Source organism: Heloderma suspectum, chromosome 5, assembly GCF_057233095.1.
Source record: "Heloderma suspectum isolate Gila_16-S chromosome 5, 16-S_ref, whole genome shotgun sequence".
In the NCBI taxonomy this organism is placed as follows: Eukaryota; Metazoa; Chordata; class Lepidosauria; order Squamata; family Helodermatidae; genus Heloderma; species Heloderma suspectum.
Window position 1 is genome coordinate 97,994,038 of NC_139462.1, and position 19,801 is coordinate 98,013,838.

The following is a 19,801-nucleotide window of genomic DNA, read 5'->3' on the forward strand; positions in this document are numbered from 1 at the left end:
CCCCCCTCTCTCTTACACACACACACACACACACACACACTGTTTTACTTTGCTGTTTCTCCTCCTTCTAGCTTTGCTCTTTCTCTTGCTGTTTTCCCCTCCATCCTGATCCTTAGCCTTGCTCTTTCTCTATTAAGCATGCATAGGGTTGCAGCCTTAAATGGTATTTGTTGTGCTTCTGTGGGGTCAAAAATGTGAATTGGCTTTGGGATTCTGACCCTTCTGTTTGTACTCAAGTTCTTATGTGAATTATTTGTCCTTTGACTAGCCAGGCTCCATGGCAGCCATTATGTGACTAGCCACATCTTCTCTGGGAGCCATTTTGTGGTGGTACCCATAGAAATTTCTCAAATTTTGAAATGTGTCCACAGCCCCAAAAAGGTTGGGGACCCCTGGCTTAGATGATCTCTATACTATTGCATGGTTTTCTGATTAACTTAAAAAAAGAACAGTCTGGTTCTATCACAGGCTGTGCTTCACCTGGAAGTGATACTCAACACACACAGGCAGAATCTTTCTGTCTCTGTATCATCCAACTTTCATGAGGATCCTGGCAGAGCAGCTGCATATGAAACCCATGACATCATCACACAGGCAGTCAGAAAGGGGGCACATAACGTGGTGATGCATGACATCATGCCACACTATGTGATTCCAAACTACAGCTTCCAAGATGTACCTTGATATTGCATATGTACAAAAACTTGTATTCACAAAATGAGGTTTCGTATTAAAGGAGAACTGTCATGCGAGCTCACGCAGATGAATTAAGGGAATAGTGGCTTAGGGCCATCTAGTTATTTTGTGATGGAGGCAAGATTTGGACTGTATACTGCTCAGCTTTATACTTTCAGCTCCTACATGATACGAGTTCTCTAGCAGGTGCTTGCCTTCCATCGTCTTGCCAAAAGAGAATTATCCTGCTTTAAAACATATAAAAGCTCCATCCACGTATGTGTTTGACCTTCAAACTGCTAAAACATTTTAAAATGGCAACAGATTTTCTGAAGTTAATGCCTCAAGAAAGGGACATGCTAATATGTTAATTTGTCTTTGACATAGTTAGCATTTAAAAAAATAAATAAATTATTGCTTCCTTGTAGACAGAGTGCTTACTCAGAAATGTAGTGATAGCCACTGATTTGGATGGCTTTAAAAACACGATTGGACAAATTCATGGAGGAGAAGGCTATCGATGGCTACTAGTCATGATGGCTATACGATACCTTCAGTATCAGAGGAAGTATGTCTATGTACCCCAGCTGCTGGGGAACTTGGGCGGAAGGGTGCTGTTGCACTCATGTCCTGCTTGTGGGTTCCCTGTGGGCAGCTAGTTTGGCCACTGTGTGAACAGAATGCTGGACGAGATGGACCTTGGTCTGATCCAGCATGGCTCTTATGTTCTTTAGTTTTACCTGAAATCCTAAAGGTTAATATATCATGGTGAGCTCCTATGCTAGCTATTCTATTTATGCACATAACATGAACAGATTGTGTTTCTGTGACATGGAGTAGTGCAACAGTTATCTCATTTTTCAGCAAGGACTTAGATCAGATCACAATAATTATAGGCCAGTTTGTCTTCTGTTGATTATTGGTAAACTATATGCATGATTTTTATACTATAAATTTGAAGCCTAGGCTAGAATTGAAGGTATTCTTGGTATGGAACATGCTGAATTTAGACAGGAGATCACTGTATAAAGTGGTTCATTGTATAAAGTTTTATTCAATGTTAGTCCTACTTAGAGTAGACCTATTGAAATGAATGGGACTTAAGTTAGACTAACATTGGATATACTGTAACTAGTGATGGGTGAGTTTACTGTGAGTGAATTCACTATTTACTTAGAAAGTAATAACAATAGGGAAATGATCACTTTTCAATCATAAAACAACACTAAAGTATGGACATAGCTAAACAATGGTGAAGAAACTAGTGGATAATCCATAGTACTAATATGGGAGCCCAGGAAAGCAGGTCTCAAGGCATTGTGAAAGGCACTTTTAAATCAGAAGATTGTCCAACTGCAGTAAATATTGTATGGAACTGTATTTCCCAGACCTTGACTGAATAATACAGCAAGCCATGACTGAGTAATCCCTAGAGACCCAGAAAGTACGGTCCAGAAAGTTGTTGAATTATTGTCTATAGAGGCATGTATAAGACCTTCCCACTCTTATTATTGGGCCTTATGTTTCTTCTGAGACAGCAGTTCTTAAAATAGTATCTGTGTACATATAAAATTCCAGAGAGGTACTTTTCAGTTACTTCATCTATACCTGTGATTAGGGCTGCTGGAAAAATTCAAGATGGACTAAAATGAGCTCAGATTTCTAAGAATCTGACCTGCGGAATCCACTGTGGAGTGACCCCCTCAGGCCGTGTGGAATTTGTGGACTTTGGGATTTTTGTTTACTTTCCCAAAATTTACGTGTATTTATTCATGGGAAAATATGCAAGTTTCTGCTGAGGAAAAGTTGAATGGAATGGGGGACAATATGCTAAAAGTTATGTACTAAGGTAAATTATATAAATCATTACAAAACCTCTTATGAAATTATTTGCGTATTTTTCTGCATGGCAAAAGAACACATTCACATCCGTCTAAGAGTGGATGACCCGATGACAGAACAAAAAGCGCCTGACAATCCACAAAGCACAGACAGAGCGGATTTTACACTCTCCGTATATCCCTACCTGTGATAAATTGTTTGCCATTGTTTCTTAGCTAGGTCACTCCTTACACTTCTATCACTCCATTTAAATTCCCTAACTTTAATAATTATATTTATTAAATTATATAAATGTTATCTATATTTATATAATTGTAGTTTTATTTCTAGTCCTTGATTTAACATAAGATTACAATTTCTCCTGAAGAAGATTTCCTATATGAGAAAATGCTGATAAAGCAGTATCTATATTAGAAGCCTTGATCACACACTACATTTATTCTTCAGGAGAATCAAAGAATATTGAGAAATGTGTTAATGCACCACCTCTATTCACCTAAGCCTTTAATGTCTATAAGTAAATAATTATTATGATTAATACAAGGGTTATCCTTTTTACATAAAGGTACATCAATACTTGATAGTAATAGGGAGATGATCATTTTCCAATAATTCAATAACAGTAAAATTATGGACATAGCTAAACAATGGTGCAGAAACTAGTGGATAATCCACAGGACTTCTGCCTCATCTAAAAATTTAAGTACAGGCACCTACAGAATTCCCTAGAAAATTTCCATTGAGGATAATAAGAGAGAGGTGACTTACAAATTGGAACTTACAAACTTCAGCATATGTTATTTTTGCATCCTTTGACACCCACTACCCTCAACCTCATCTGCTACCACTCCTTTGGATATTCTTTGGCCCATTTCTCAGTTTCAAATAATCAGTTACATGAACATAGGCAAGTAGGTTTTGTTTTCAAAGGGCACCAGAATTTCTCTCCATTTTCCCCTTCATTCTGTCCCTCAAGGGAATGTTTGGTGGTCGTATTTGGTGGTGGTTCTGACTTTCAGGAGATGAGGACCACACTCCGGGAGAGAGCAGAGGACAGGAAGGCCTGGCGTGCTATGGTCCATGGGGTCATGAAGAGTCGGACACGACTTAACGACTGAACAACAACAGAATTTCTACCATTCCTGGGTAGTTCCCCTCAGAGACTCCCATTCAGTTCTGCTTGGGGTCTCTATGGGTTAGATTTTGTTCACTTAGTTTCTTCAGTTTTTGAGTTTGCCTTTTTTTGGAATCCTATGTCCTACTGAAACATCTGAGGAGAGGCTCCCCCCCTCCAGAAATAAGAATAGGATACTGCCTCCCCATCCCAAGAGGAGGGGTCTTTTGCCCATGCCAGCTGTCCTTGTTTCCTTAAGCAGAAATCACTGGTAAATGCAGGTTTTCTATCACCAAGCCGAACGGGCTGATACAGTCAGTCCCAGCGTCAGCACCGGGCATGCTTGGGCAACTGCCAGGGCCACCTACTCCCTGCCATTACTGTGGTCCCTCGGAAGCACCAGCACCATGAGGTGCATCATTGGCAGCACTGGGGAGGGGGCATCATTGACACTATGCCAAAGGTCAACCCAAGCCTTGCATCAGCCCTGTATTCATTATACCACACTAATTCTCAGAGGTACAGTTTCTGATGGCCTCTGGTGTGGGAGTATGCAGGTTTTAAACTCACAAGCACATGGATAAAACCTGAGGTAAAGTGTTGCAACTAAACTACACTGACACTTAGCAGATTATTATTTTTTAATTGTTCACAGTGACCAGTTTTGGATGACATGCCATGGTTCATCGTGTGTTATTTAACTCATGATGAGCCACGGCATCTGCGGGTGCCATATTACATATACAACCCCCATTCGTGTTCTAGTGACATATGAACCTGAGTTAATATGCAAGGCAAGAATGCTGTTATGATAATTTGGTTCTTCTATGGAAAGGTGGAATACAAGTTGACAATCGGTATTATCTGATGGTGTTGCATTGTTAAGGTTTCTACAGAATCACTGCTATTGCCACTATTCATATCACCCTTACTCCTACGTCAATGCTCTTTAGTACAGCTGAAGATGAAGGAAGGTATGCCCTGCCAAATTGTTGAGCAGGCTGTTATGAGTATGGCCTATGTTTGTGATTGCTAGTCAGAAACAATCACAGCTGGGAAGGGAGGGACAGCACAGCTATCCCCCACCTTCAGTGGAGCTCAGGTGGCTATCTGGCCATCACAGATTTTTCTCCTTCCTGAAGCCAGATCTTTTATTTCTCTGTCATGCTCTAGCACCACACTGCTGGAGTGCAACAAGGAGATAGAACATTGGAAACGACCTTTTAGCACTGATTATTGCACTGTTTGCTATTCAGCAATTATTGTAAGATTTTATTTTATCCTTCTAGGTCAAACGCCATGTCAGGAAGGAGATCAGAAATGTACTTCTACTTCCTGTCCTGATTCCTGTAGCCACTCTCCTCTCTGTGATATGAATAATAGCCGAGCAAACTGTAGTGAGTAGGGTATTGCTTTGTGCCTTTGATATCTCTTGCGCATGCTTTCAATAATCTCTGTGTTCTTTGCGTTGATGATGGTGCACTTCAGGAGTCAGAAGAAAATAATCTTTTTGTTTTAGCTACATTTGATGATTATTGGTCATATGTTTCAGTGCTGAAATAGTTTTGACTAGACCAAACCAAAAAGAAAGGTATTTAGTCATACATTATCATATTAAAGATGCAATAAACATTACTTGTGACTCCTGATTCCAAGTTTTTATTCTTCACATGCTTTATGTCTTTTCTTCTTCTAACTGGGCATTCATTGTTGTAACAGCATTTCAAAATACGTTGTGAAAGCAACAAAGCATGAACAATCAGACATGAAGGAAAGAGGGCTAGAGCTGGGTCATGAGTCTGCAGTTTTCAATTTAAGTACACATGGTTCAAACAAAGTCAAGTGAATGCATCATAGGCCTGGATTTATATGCCCATTTTCTTTACTGCACATCTGGGTTGACACAACACAATAACCCACACTCAAGGTTGAGTATGGGTTGAGTGTGGGTTGTTGCTGAACCATGGGTTGTTGAAATGTGGGTTGTTAACCACAAACAACCCAAAGTTCACAACCCAACAACAAACCATGTGTTCTCTTCATGGGTTGTTCATAGTTAAACCATGGTTTGTTAGCGTGACTGGATTCAGACAACACAACACCCCACGGTTCAACAACAGAAAAAACACACTCATTGCAATCTCTGTCTTGAGTGTGGGTTATCGTATTGTGTGAACCCAGTTAGTGACTTCTTTGCAGTTGTCTTTAGTGGACTTTTGTATGGAACTGGATTGTAAGAAGGTGTGTAGTTCAGTAGTAAAGCATATACTTTGCACACAAAAGGTCTCAGGTTCAATCCTTGCAACTCCAGATAGGGCTAGGGAAGACATCCATGTACAACCTGAGAGAGCAACTGCCAGTTAATATAGACAGTATCGAGCTAGATGGACTAATGATCTGATCTAGTATAAGGCAGCTCCCTGTGCTTCTATTTCAGTCATGGTCCCAGACCACAGTATGTTCCTACATTACTTGGGCTAGTGTCATATTGTGTCCATGCGCTTGTGGGAGCAACTGCTCATACAAAGGGGCTTTCACACTTCTAAAAATAACCTGAAACGAGAGGAAACATGCATTTCTGGAACATGTTGATCTGTTCTGCTTCAGAAACAAGGATTTCCACAATTTGGAAAGAGTTATTTTTAGAAGTGCAAAAGCCCCATTGCATCACGAAAGCAAGGGGAACAGTGGAGGTTTTGGATACTGTCCTTTGTGTCAGATTGAGATGGGAAGTAGGTCCAAAATTAGTGAAAAAAGGGAAGAAATGTAACATTCCAAGAGAAATGGTAAAGATAAAAAGTTAACAGATGAATAAACAAGACATAAGGCAAAAAGATTATGTCTTAAAATTGTCTTTTGTCAGTCTTAGGAGTGGCTTCCAGATACCACCACATCCTCATATGATGTATTTTTTTAAAAAAGTTCCTTTCTTTGTCTTCAAAGAACGTTTAATATAATCAGCTGAAGGATTTGCATCACTTAAACAGCTTTAATCCAATTAGAAAATGCTTATCCGTAACAATAACTTTTTGAATATGTCTTCATTCTGTAAAATGTCATTGAAGATATAGTCTATAATTTTTAAAGATGGCTGTGAGGATATTGTGAGGCTGTGAGGATAATGTGAGGATTATTTATATATGTTTCGTTAGGGTTGCCAAATTTTCATAAATTGCTTCTTCACTCATAATTAAACTTAAGAAACAGCTTCATATTATGGTATACTTTTTAGCAAGTATATTCCATGGTGGAATCCTTTTTTGTATGAAATAAAGGTAACACGAATGAAAATATAAACCAGGCTTGCAGGCAATTGCCCCCTGGATTAAAATGAAACAAACCAACTCCCTCCACCTAAGAAATCAACAAGTTGGAAAGACAGCCAAGCTAAAGGATGCTGCAGCTCACAGCAGTTTTTAACAGCTAATCAGTACTTGCAGTGGTCAGGTCAAAGGCAGAATGAAGTAGAAGCAGATTTTGGGTTCCATTACAGGTTAGTAAGTTGTCAGTGATTTATTATTATATTTTCTACTGTTGGAAGATATAATTTGTATTTTATCTCTCACGTATGGAAATATTGTGGGCTGGCACTTCAAATGCCCTTTACAGGGCAGTCCTTGGTAGTTTGTGGTAGCCTGGTGAAAGTGATAGACCAGTGTGGCAAGTGGTTAAATAAGAATTATTTATTTATTACACAAGACAGTCTCCAGATGATTGCAATGAATTGGCCATATTTTATGAGGTACACTGATAAGGAAAACTAGCACAGGAGACAATGAAAAGAGGTGTAAGAGGAGCACAGCTTTAGATTCTGGGTGGAGAGAGGAGGGTGAGTCTAGCAATTAAGTCCGTGGTTGAAGGGAGTTGAGCCATGGAATTTTGGTGTTGGTTAATTAAAGAAAGAGCTCATTGTTTGAAAAGCAGTTCCTTGAGAAACCTGCAGTAAAAGGCAGAGTATCTAAAGTTTTATCAGATCCTATTGGAAATTAGATCTCGGGAAGCTACCTGAATAAAACAGTGGAAAAGAGAGAGATGTTGGCAAATAATATGGAGTATCTTTTTTCGCCCTAAAAAGATCTCTAGATGGCATGACACACTTTTTTAAAAAAACCGCACTTAAGTTAAAGTAACTGTTGGAAGAGCTATGGTTTAAAAGGAATATATGAGCCTGCCCCCAAATCAACCCCTTTTATGCTTCATGTAATGTTTGGATATAATCTGTCAAAAAAATCTTCAAGCATTTTTGCTGAGGCAGGTTCAAGAAATGATTAAAAAGGAAGCTTGTGACTTTATCTAATAGTTTCGGCAGTACCAAGGATATGTATAGCATGGCTTCGGAAGGATGCTGAAGTTTATTTGTTAAAATGCTGGTTTAAGAAACTTTGGTAATTAACTAAAATGGGGGGAATAACTTATTTCAACATTTACCAACCTGGTGCCCTCCAGATGTTTTGGATCACAACTCCCAGCATTCATGACCATTAGCCATGATAGCTGGGGCTGATGGGAGTTGAGGATGAAAACCGCTGGAGGTCACCGTGTTCGGAAAGGCCAGCTTATTCTGCTAAATTTGAGAGAAGCCAGAACTGAGTGGATACTTTCAGAACTAGGTGGAGTTCTTATTAATTTCTGAAGGAATCTTGTCCATAATTGTGTTTTTATCCATTCAGAATTAGAATAAGATAGACTCTTGAATATGATTGTAATTGATAAATAAATGCATGTATGCATAATGATTTCAATGTGATTTTTTTTTTTTGCTTCAATTTGAGTTTTGTATATGGATACATTTTCAGTTTTTGAAAAAGAAATATCCTTCTGTGTTTTGGCAATTCCTTGTGTAAGATATGATCCACTCTAGTGATGATTACTAGTTAATTCTAAAACAATTGTTTCTGTATTTTAAAACATAATTTCTTTTTTACTCTACCAGGTCAGTGTGAACCAATTACGCTGGAACTGTGTATGAACCTGCCTTATAATTATACTAATTACCCCAACTACTTGGGCCATCGGACACAGAAGGAAGCCTCCATCAGCTGGGAATCCTCCCTCTTCCCAGCTTTGGTTCAGACTAACTGTTACAAATACCTTATGTTTTTTGCCTGCACAATCTTGGTGCCAAAATGTGATCTTCAAACAAATCAACATATCCCACCATGCAGGTAATATTTGATAGCTACCTGCATTTCTTTTAACTGCCTTTCAATGCAACTTTCATTGTGCCTACAGTGCCATGGAGTGTAGCAATACAATCCATATTGTATTTCTATACAGTATTGCTACAATATTGTAAACCAAAGCCATGTTGGTTCTTAGGTTTATATTCAGTAAAGCCTAATGATGGGGCCTCCACCATGGTGCTGGTGGGCACAAGTGCATTCACAGAACCTCCTTTGGTGCCCACCAAGGTTTCCTGTCCCTTTCATATTTTTTTTTAAATTGGGTTTGGGTTTTCCTTTTTACCTTGAGCAATTACAAAGTAAAGCATATGGCTTGTAGCCGTCTACCATCTCCACTTCCTTTCCCCCCAAATGCCCCTTCTGAAATGAGTGTTTTGTGACTGGCTGTCCCCACCATGGTACAGCCATTTAGTGAGTGGACACCTTCTATGGCACAGCTATTTTGTGATGGCACCCATGATAGTTTCTCAAAATACTAAATGTACCCACCAGGACAAGAAGTTTGAGGACCCCTGGCCTAATATTATTGCTTGTCTTTTAAGTAGATTCATGGAAGATAGGTCTGTCAATTATCTGTAGTCATGAGAGCCAGATACACTTCTCTGTTCAGAGGCAGTGTACTTCTGAATACTAAATGCTGGAGTCAGACAAGAGGGGGTGGCCATTATCTTCATACCCTGCCCATGAGCTCTTAGTGGCATCTGGTTGGCCCCTATCAGAACCAGAGTGTTAGATTAAATGAATCTTAGGAAGACAATTCTTACATTCTTAGTGGTCTGCTCTTATGGCATTTTTCTTCATCCCTTTAATCCTGAACCTTCTCTGATGTGGACATGGTGTATTCCTTCCTGCTTATCTGCTATATACTCTGCTTTGGGAACTCCAGTAAACAACTATCAGTAAACTGATTGGGGTGGGTGGGTGTTTGACTTTCTGTTTAATGAAACAATTGTAATAGGGGACACTGGCACAGTGGTAAAATTTAAATGATGACGATGATACAGGTTCCTTACTGCTGCCCACACATTTCCAGAGGTTGGTAATACAGACAGAGGAAGTCTGCTGAATTAATGTCAAATTAGCTCTGAATTGTGGAAAACTAGTAAGGTAACCAAGACATTCCTCATCTCAGTAGGACATATTATTACCATTAGAGCATGTCTACATTGCCAGCGAACTGACTGCTGGTGTGATGCTGAGACGACATGAATCTGGATATCCTTTCCCTAACTAAAACTGGAATTGTGTCCATTGTCCACATACAGCTAGGCTAGTATAAAGCAACTGAGTAGTCCCTGCCCACGTAATCTTGTTTGAAATAATACATAACTCATTCTTCTTTGGAATTATAACTGAACATCTTGTTGCTACTAATGGTAAAGTTGTGAAGGTTTGAGGGGAGGGAGGAGAACCCGGAAAAACGGAAGGGGAAAAAACTACCTTTCTTCTGTTATTTCCAAGGCCTGAAATTGAAAAAAATGGAATTTTGGGGGGGAACTAGAAAAACCTATTTTGAAATATATATATTTTAGAATGATGAATGAAATACTTTTGAAACAGTGTTTTAAATAAAATTGTTATCCTGCCAATTCACACTGCTGTAAATCTCTTAGTTCCAGGATTCAAAGTTAGTAACGTTAGTGATGATATCATTGGATAGGTTACTTAAAAAGCAACACTCTTAGGACTTGGTGCTAGAAAAGTTCTTTCAGATGTTGGAGAATAAAGATGTTGCACAGCTCTGCTTGAAGTCTGCTAAGCTCATTGCTCCTGCAACATATTGGCAGCACGGCATCTTCTTGCTTGTCGCTTGCTTCAGATTCTATCATTTTTTTCTGTATCAAGTAAAACAAAACCCCTCTGGGGGGTTCCTCCTGGGTGCGGAACTTAGGTTCCAAACCTCACTCCCTGGAGGAATTTCCTTGGAGGGTGTCCCCCTGCTGTTACCTCCCGTCTGAGACTGGAGATCAGTGGGGATTACCCTGTTGGTGTGCATCAGCTTGGAGATAGCAGTGGGGCAGCTTGGGTACTGGGAGTCTGGGAGCCACCCACACAGAAGAACGCTTGCTCTCCATGGTACAGGTGAATCCCAACGCCCCTCATCCCTATTGTACAATAGGGATGCAGGGCAGCCTGGGTGTTGGGACTTGCCTGCATGGAGTAGCCGCTCTCCACAGCATGGGCATGTTCCCCCGCCCACCGCTCCTCATCCCCACTGCTACTTCTGATCTCAGTTAGGGGATGTGAGGTTGCTTGGATCCCTTTCTCTGTGCTGGGAGGAGGCATGGGGCAGCCCCCACAGCTTGCACAACTGCAGTTTAGTGCTTCCGGGTACAGCTCAAAATGAGAAGAATCACTCGTTTCTGGAAGGAGGCAGGTCAGCAGAACTCAGATAAGGGAAGCACTAAATCTCCCTTGTGTAAGCGGGGGTCCCACTTGTGCAGTGGAACTGGCGGGACCACCACTTGTGGAAGGGAATTGGTGGGGTGGAAAGAAATTGGTGGGGCATTGGTTCCGTAGTTCTGTGCCTCCTTATAGCATGGACGGGAGAAAGCGGGGGGATGAGGTCAGGAGGCAGAGCCATACCCTCTGACATCATCCGGACCATGGTGGGCCTGGTGGGGGGCAATCCGGCCCCAGAGTACAAAGCAGTTCAGCACCCCTGTGATACTTGCTTTATATAGCAGCTTTCCCAACCTGGAGCCCTCCTGATGTGTTGGGTTACAACTCCCATAATTCCCAGCATGAAAGGTTGGGAAGGCTGCTATGTATGATCATAAATAACCATAGTATTAGAGAAACTGAATATCCAAATATAATTTTCCCTTAATTATCTTATTAGCATGCAGATTTTTAGTTTGTTCTGTAACAATATGTTTCTTCTGTTTGTGCATGACAGTACATGCAATACATGGTATCTAAGCTCAGATAGTAAATCCAGACTTTTTACCACAATTTCGATGGTTTCTGTTTCTAGAAGTCTCTCTTGGCGCCCACCAGGCTCCCTGCCTCTCCTGATTTTAATTTTATTTTCTTAAGATTGTTTTAAATAATTGGGAGATTGCAATGCTGCAAAGAAATGTGCTGCCGTTTATCTGTGTTCAAATTTTTTATTTGGGCTCAAAAGAGTGTATTGCATTTTGCAGCTCAGATTCCCCCACCTCTGCGTTGTACTTAGGTTCTTGGACTAGTAACTTTTCAAGTGGCCTCATCAGTTTGCTTTCTGGGAAATGAGTATTTTGTGATTGGCTATGCCCACCAGGGCAGCAATTTTATGAATGAGCAAGCCCCTCCATGGCAGCCATTTTGTGAGAGACCTCATGACACTCTTGCAAAATTCCAAATATGTCCACTGACCCAAAAACATTAGGGGCCCCTCCTCTAAGTAGACAAAACTTTATTTTGTTTTTCTCCTTCCCCCCACCCCATTCCTCTCAAAGTCTTCTTACCCATCTCCTGTAATTTCTTCTCCCTTCTTTTTTCACATAACTTGTACCCTATTCCCAACTGCCAGTTTATTTCGTCCCTACAGCCTGCTGCTTTTACATTCTCTTTCTCCCATTACAGCTTCCCTCTCTTATCCCTTCCTCTTTATTCGTGATTATTATTACTATTATGGCACTGGACAGTCTGCAGCACTGAGACTCACCTGACGGTTGACTGAGACCCACTGGTGGCCCCAACCCACAGTTTAAGAAACACTGGTTTATTCCATTTTATTTTCACAACAATATCAAGCGTCATGGCCAAGAAGGAATTTGCATCTAGGTCTTCCTGCGTGAAGTCCAACATCTACTGCACTGCCCTGAAATGGTTAGAATTAGTGTTGCTGGTGGATGTGAATTGCAGCTTTGTATAGGAATAGACTGGTCCCATCCAGGTTTGGTCACAAGTCCAATTTAAATAATGGTTTGAATTTCTTTGGCACTGACAAGTGATTCCAGAGGAATCAGCAAGATCCCATGAGACATTATAAACTGCAAATGTGTGTTTTGTCTAGGGCCTAATACTTGTCATGTGCATGTCTGATTTGCAATTACAAACTGCGGCAAATAATGGTTGAAGTGTTTTAGAGCCATTATAGGCACTGATGACATATTGTTTCTTATAATATAGTGTGTTCTGTTTCTAGTTACTCCACTTTAAATAGTTATAATGAACAAAGAACAGACTCAATAAAGAACCATCAAAATAATCATGTACAAAGGCTTCCACATGTGGAGACTTTCAAAAGAAAAGGGCTGTTTTTGTAACAAGTGGAATTTTAAAAGGTTGAAAGTTATAGACGTGATACTGGTTTAATCTCTTTTTCTTTCTCATCTACATAAAAGTATTTTCAGGTCTCCATAAAATGGCATCATGGCTTAAGCTGACCTATGCTGTAATCTGACACTGTAGATCGGGGTGGGATACTATTTTTCTGTTGATGGCTAAACTCCCTCAAGTGTAATCTGTTGGGAGCTGCACATCAGCGGTAAACAGAGCCAAAGCCAGTGATGGGCAGAGCCAGAGCCTTTTCTCTTTCTGCTACCCCCTTCTCTCTTTTTCTTTCTTTTCCTACCATCCCTTCTCTCTCTCTCTCTCTCTCTCTCTCTCTCTCCCTTCCCACCCAGCAGACTGTCTGGGAAGGGACAAATCACTCTTGCCAGAGGTCTGAATTGATTGCATGGTGAGTGCCGCATAAAATTAGGCCAAGGGCTGCATCTGGCCCTAGGGCCGCAGGTTGCCCACCCCTGCTGTAGATGCTGATGGGCCTATTTGCATGATGCTCAGTACACCATTCTATCACATTGCTCTCTTCTCTCCATGGAAGATGTAGGAAGCTTCTGAACCAGACTGAAATCTATGCATAGTATCCAATTGGGGTCTTGCATGCGCAGTCAGCCCACTGGGCCCCAGTCGCAACGGACCCAGCCCCACTGGCCCCTGTCCGCACGTGGCCACAATATAGAGCTTCCTGGAGCAAGCCCCCAAATGAGCACATATGCTAGTTTCTCGAAGGGACACAACCTTTTCATTTGTCTGGGGGCTTGCCCTTGGAAGCGCTCTGTCACAACTGCATGCAGACTGGGCCAGCATGGTTGGCCCAGCATGCAAGGCCCCAATTGGATACTACCCAATGTGTTTGGCACTGTATGATACTTATGGGCAGCCCCCAAATAACCCATCTGATGGGTTTTGATACGAGAGGGGGGGAACTAATCAAATGATGTGCATAAGAAGTTCTATGTGCATTCCTCTCCAAGCATATGGAGCACACCTGTTGATATATATCATTCTGAGTTATTATATGTCAAGTCAGAAAATCTTAAGTTTGAGTTGTTGATTGTATAGTCAATATACCATCAAAGATTTTAATGTATTTTTCTGCTATGTGTTTTTTTAAATTTTAATTCCCATAACCAATTTTAGTATGTATTGGCAATGGCTGGTTTGGAAAAAAGGCTATCCACTCAACATCTCTCTGTCTCTCTCTCTTCCCCCCCACCCCGCCCCCAACCCAATTTTATCTTTTCAGGGCACTTTGTGAACAGTCCAAGGAACGATGTGAGTCCGTTCTTGGAATTGTAGGTTTACAATGGCCAGAAGACACTGATTGCTCCCAGTTCCCAGAAGAAAACTTAGACAACCAAACTTGTCTAACACCTGATGAAGATGTGGAAGGTTACTTAATTTTCAGATATTGAAACAGGGATATTGAATACCTGAGTTTTATGGAGAAGCATTTCAGTACTTGATGTTTAAACTTCCTCCTCCAGTCAAGTTATATGTAAATTAAGTAAATGATAGGAAGACTCTCACATTTGTGAAAGGGGAAAATAGGAATATTTTTTTAAAGTTCCACCTTCTTAACTGGACGATAAAGTTATTGGATTTAAGGAGTACAAATGGTAGCCAGAGTAAAAAGTAACGGGATAGCAAAGCCAAATTGCTTTAATATGAATAAGACTTGCTTAGGATGGAAAATTGCCAGGCAGTTTGTTAATATCATTTAATGTAATCAAAACAACTCAAAGAAATAGCCTACTTCAATAGTAAAATACTTTCCCCTTCTTCACACATCAAAAGCCTCAGTGAAGTGAATGGGGGCTATGCAAGGGTATTGTAGTGCATCTGTTGTACTACCGCATGGGCTTAAGGAGAATGTTTTGGTGAATTATGCCTTATGAGTCAGATCTGTCTGTCTCTTACTCAGCAGTATCCAAAATCTGCTATCTGACGCCAGTGGCTCACGTTGCGTCAGGACAGGGCCATCTGTTTTATTCCTGTTACTTACCTTTTAAGGCAGCAGTGCTAAGATGTACATGGTTGAATGTAACATTTATAGAATGGTGTTGCTGCCATTAATTCATTATTCTAAATGGGTTTGGCCCAGCCGTGTTTGCCAAACAAGGTCCACCACCACGCACTAAGACCCTCAGAAGAGTTGCTGCTCTAAATCCTGTCCTTTTCTGAAGCTATATTGAGGTAATGGTCATTCTCCTACTTGGGGAGTTCCATGCCAGAAAAGTCTGACAGGTTAGCTTATTCCCTTTTTATTCTGGAAGGTATTTGGGGTGGGGTGAGGTTAATGTTTAGTTGTTCCTGTTTTTGCTGTATTATGCTGCTTTGAACCTGATATTTTAAGCATTCAAAATTGTAATTTTAATGTGTTTATTTTTGAATTATGTTTTATTGAGGGTCTTTATGTGTATTTATTTTATGTTTTTATGTTTATATTTTTGTTAGCTGCACTGATGCATTGTTGTGCTATGTCACCAGTTATACATTTCAAATTAAATAGATAGCTCCAAATATACCTATTCCTCTTCAGCGTAGTGTCCTGAAAAAGGTCATTTATGCAAAATTAGATTTTGCAGCAGATATGGGCTGTGCATGGTGCTGATTTACACAGCCTGACCCACCTAATGTCACCAAGGAACCTTCCTTTTACAAGTCCCTGGGGCTGTTTTGCCCTTTAAATGTGTTTCTTTTTTAATCAATAAGGTGATAAATGCATGAACACTCATATGACATTAATTTTTTTAAGGCAGAAAGCTGTTTTGAAGAATAGGGGGGAGGCGAAGCTGACAGCTGAGCCAGAGTTCGAATTGCTTGTATGCATGTCTGTCGTTTCAGTTACAAACTAGGAAGAAGCTGGGCTTTCCCCATGGCTAAAGGACATGCTATGAGCTCTTTTTCTTTTGTATCGCTTTTCACTCTGTAATGGTGACAGCAATTTAACTGACTGGATTTTGTGGTTTTCCTGGCAGAGTGCTCACCCAGCCACTTCAAATGCCGTTCAGGGAGGTGTGTCTTGGCCTCCAGAAGATGTGATGGGCAGGCAGACTGTGAAGATGATAGTGATGAAGAGAACTGTGGTAAATGAACTAAACAAGACATTGTATTGACTGCAGAGTAGTTGGGTGTCAAGGACAATCAATGGCTGCATTCGCAAATAACACTAAGCCATGTTTATGTTAACCATGGTTTGTTGCTTTAGCCATGAATTGTCTTGCAGGGTAATTAAAGAATGGCTTGTATTCCCTATTTTTTGTTTGTTTCTCTCCTGCCCATTTTGCCAGCTTTCAGAGTGGTTTCATTTTCAGGCTGCTCTTGCGGGGTGCATCTGCAGCACAACCAAGCCATGGATAAGCCAGGGTTCTGGGTCCGTTCATGGTGTAAACAAGCCAGACTTTGTAAGCCAACAACAAATCATGGCTTCTATTTGTAGTTTGTAGCTGGTTAACAAACCATGGTTTATTTGCAGGGACGGGTTCACACAGATAACAAGCCAAATTTCAACAAACTACACCATGGCTTAGCATTATGTGTGAACCAGGCCAATGGTTATTAACCAATGCTATGGTATCTTTCCTTGCTTGTAATAAAAATGTATTTTATAGATATAGACAAAGCAGAAAATATGATAGATGTGCAGAAGGAGTAAAAATATAATCCAGATGCTATTCAACTCAGAAGGACAAACCTTTAAAATCTCATTTGCATCCCATGTTTCCTTCAAGGAGCACAGTGTAGCATACTTGGGGCCTCCACCTTTTTATCCCCACAATAGCTCTTTTAAAGCAGGCTAGGCTAAGAGAGTGACTTGGCCAAGGCCACCTAGTAAGCTTCATAGCTAAGCTATCATCTCAAAGCAGACCGCCCCATTCTAAATTCAGCACGCCATGGGTACAGGAAGATGGGAGGTTTAACCAATTTTCCCTTTTCCCCAATAGAAATAGAGGTTCTGAAATGCTTGTTTATCCTGTGGTATGGGGGCAAGGATATGTGGGAAAGATTTAAACCTCTTTCCTCCTTTGCTGCAGCCCTCATCTGAATCAAGGCTAGGGATGGGCGAATCTTTCAAGCTCGATTTTTGCTCAGTTTCTCTTCTCTTCTCTTCTCTTCTCTTCTCTTCTCTTCTCTTCTCTTCTCTTCTCTTCTCTTCCCTTCCCTTCCCTTCCCTTCCCTTCCCTTCCCTTCCCTTCCCGCCCACCCATGTTAAGTTCATTCCATCCCATTTTTGCATCAGTAGTTTAGAAAATTGTACATATTTTCATACACATTTCCCAAAATATACACATTTTTGCATGTACTTCCCAAAATATATGGACTTTTGCATGCACTTTTCCAAATACACACATTTCTTGCAAGCAATTTCCCCCTTAAATAAAGCATTTTTGTGCAGACTTTCCATATATATATATAACACTTTCCCAGAACATATACATTTTTGTGCACATTTTTTATTGACAAACTGCATCATAAAATCTTAAAAAGTGAAAATAAAGCTGCATAAGTATTCTTGTTTGTGTATAGGTTCAGGAAGTGTGAATTTGATAAGTTCATATTAAAATGCAAACCAAATGAATTTCTCACCCATCCCTAATCAAGGCCACCTGCGGCTGCTTTTCACTGTGAAAAAAACTGCATGGATCTCCCATTGTCTCATCTAGTTTGGGTGTAATTCATGAGATAATGCCCCATTATATGAATAGTGGGATATATAATTGAGTAGAAAATAATGGATGAGGCTTTGTTTTTTTGTTGCAATTTTTTTAAAAGAAAAAAGCACCAAGAACACATTATCAATTTGTTCCGCATCTCAAAGAGTTAATGTTTCTCCTCTGCAAATTGATTTTTTGTTATACTTATGGGAATACAATTAAGTAACATATTTTTCCAGCATTTAATGCTACGTGGCTTTAAGTTATGAAATTCTGTTTGCTACATAAGGTACTCTTTAATAGTGAACTGCCCTTCCTTTCTCTGTATCTCCAAGACAAGTATTTCTAATGGTCAACAGAATTATTATCAGCTTCTATAAATATAGGAGACTGCATCTGCTAGAAAATTACAGCTGTCAGAGTGACATTTCTTTGACCAGAGCTAATGTTATTACTGAAGAACAAGGGAATGCTTTCAGAGTTCTAGAAAGCTACTCTGTCCTCATTCACATTCTTTCTTTTCTTTTTCTAAACAGAGGACAACAATCAAAGGTCTTTGAGCCTTATTTGTGTAGTTGACATTGTGTAGATAGATACAATCTGGAGAAAAGCCAGTGCACTAAAATCCCCTTGAAATTAAGTAAGTGTCCTTGATTTCAAGGGGATTTTAATGCACTGGCTTTTCTCTAGAGTGCAATTCTATACACAGCTGCTGAGAAGTAAGTGCCATTGAGTTCAATGGGACTTACTCTCAGGAAAGTGGGCATAGAATTGTAGCCTTAAGCATTTAATTGCAGAGTGAGAAACCTACTGTATTCTGCTGATTCATATTGGGCCAGTTAATAGGGTGTTGTAAATAATGCCTTCTTTTTAACAGGATCACTCATTACTAGTGAATTGTCATAGAACTAATTTCACATATATCTGTCAGTAAGTCTGATCTGATCTTGAGATGGGTTCACCTTACACAACTGTCTCAAGCAACACATTTGTGGGGGGGGGGCGATGATGAATTTTGGACACATACTAGAGGCTATTAAGGTTTTCTGCAGCTTGGCACGACAGGTATCCAAATGGGCTCTGAAAAAAACTTCATTTTGCCAGAATCCAGTAGAATCTGTTGGTCCATTCTAATAATGTAGATGATTCCATGGAACTACATTGAATGAGTTTGCCCATGTGTTGCTGTAACATGATGTACTACATGACTACTTTATTGTGTTGTTCACTTTATTGTATTGTCACCCACTCTCTTCCCTTAGAATAAGATACATTAGAAATTAAAATGTGAGCATGTGAAACATTCAACCTATTATAGACTGAATTTATGGTTTAGCATTATCCAAAGAAATCTTACATGCAAGCAACTTTTCTGCCATTGCTTACTAGTAGCTACCCAGGAGCAGGCCGCTTTTGGTCCAAAACTCCCTACACACAGCCGGACATGAGATTCTGTAGGCAGATTCACACAACCATTTTTTTCTCAGGAGTTATAGTAATTATCATATGATTGCTACTTCTTAGGAATATTCATTCTTCATGAAATGCCTATAAAATATATCTCAAAGAGCTGAATGGCAGGAATAGATTTTAGGTTTCAGTTCTATACAGGACAGAATTAATCTTTCAGTCCTAGATGCAAACATCAGATTTCTGGTTGGTTAAACTTTTCCACCCCATACTGATCAACAGGGGGAGAGTTGCACTTAATAACCTTAATCACAGGTCTTCTCAATCTACTCTGTTAGTTATTAAATGATGTTTGGGTTATTATATGTCATATTTGTAGTGTGAGTCAATCTTTCATATATGTACATATATATATAAATAACAACAGAGTAATTTCAAAATATGTTTAGAGCTAAACATTTTGGCTTCTGCCCTCGTCAGTAGCTGTGATGTTAAATGGATACCAAGAGTGGTAGTTTGGAATGCATTTAGTTGTCTCAGACCTTCAGAAATATAATCCTCAGCCTTCTTCACAACAACAGCTCCTCCTTTATCAGTTGCTTTTATAAATATGTCCTTTCTAATTCGAAGATGGTTGAGGGCCTCTC

At 40.1% G+C, this 19,801-nt stretch overlaps 1 protein-coding gene across 1 annotated transcript in view; it reads left to right on the top strand.

Moving 5' to 3' along the window:
• Nucleotides 1-19,801, top strand: part of CORIN (corin, serine peptidase) — a 199,950-nt gene that overhangs the window by 122,489 nt on the left and 57,660 nt on the right. Inside the window, exons 12-15 of the mRNA XM_084860315.1 lie at nt 4,921-5,028; nt 8,565-8,796; nt 14,333-14,478; nt 16,068-16,175. Coding sequence (XP_084716441.1) covers nt 4,921-5,028; nt 8,565-8,796; nt 14,333-14,478; nt 16,068-16,175 — 594 coding nt within the window. The remainder of the gene's footprint in view (nt 1-4,920; nt 5,029-8,564; nt 8,797-14,332; nt 14,479-16,067; nt 16,176-19,801) is intronic.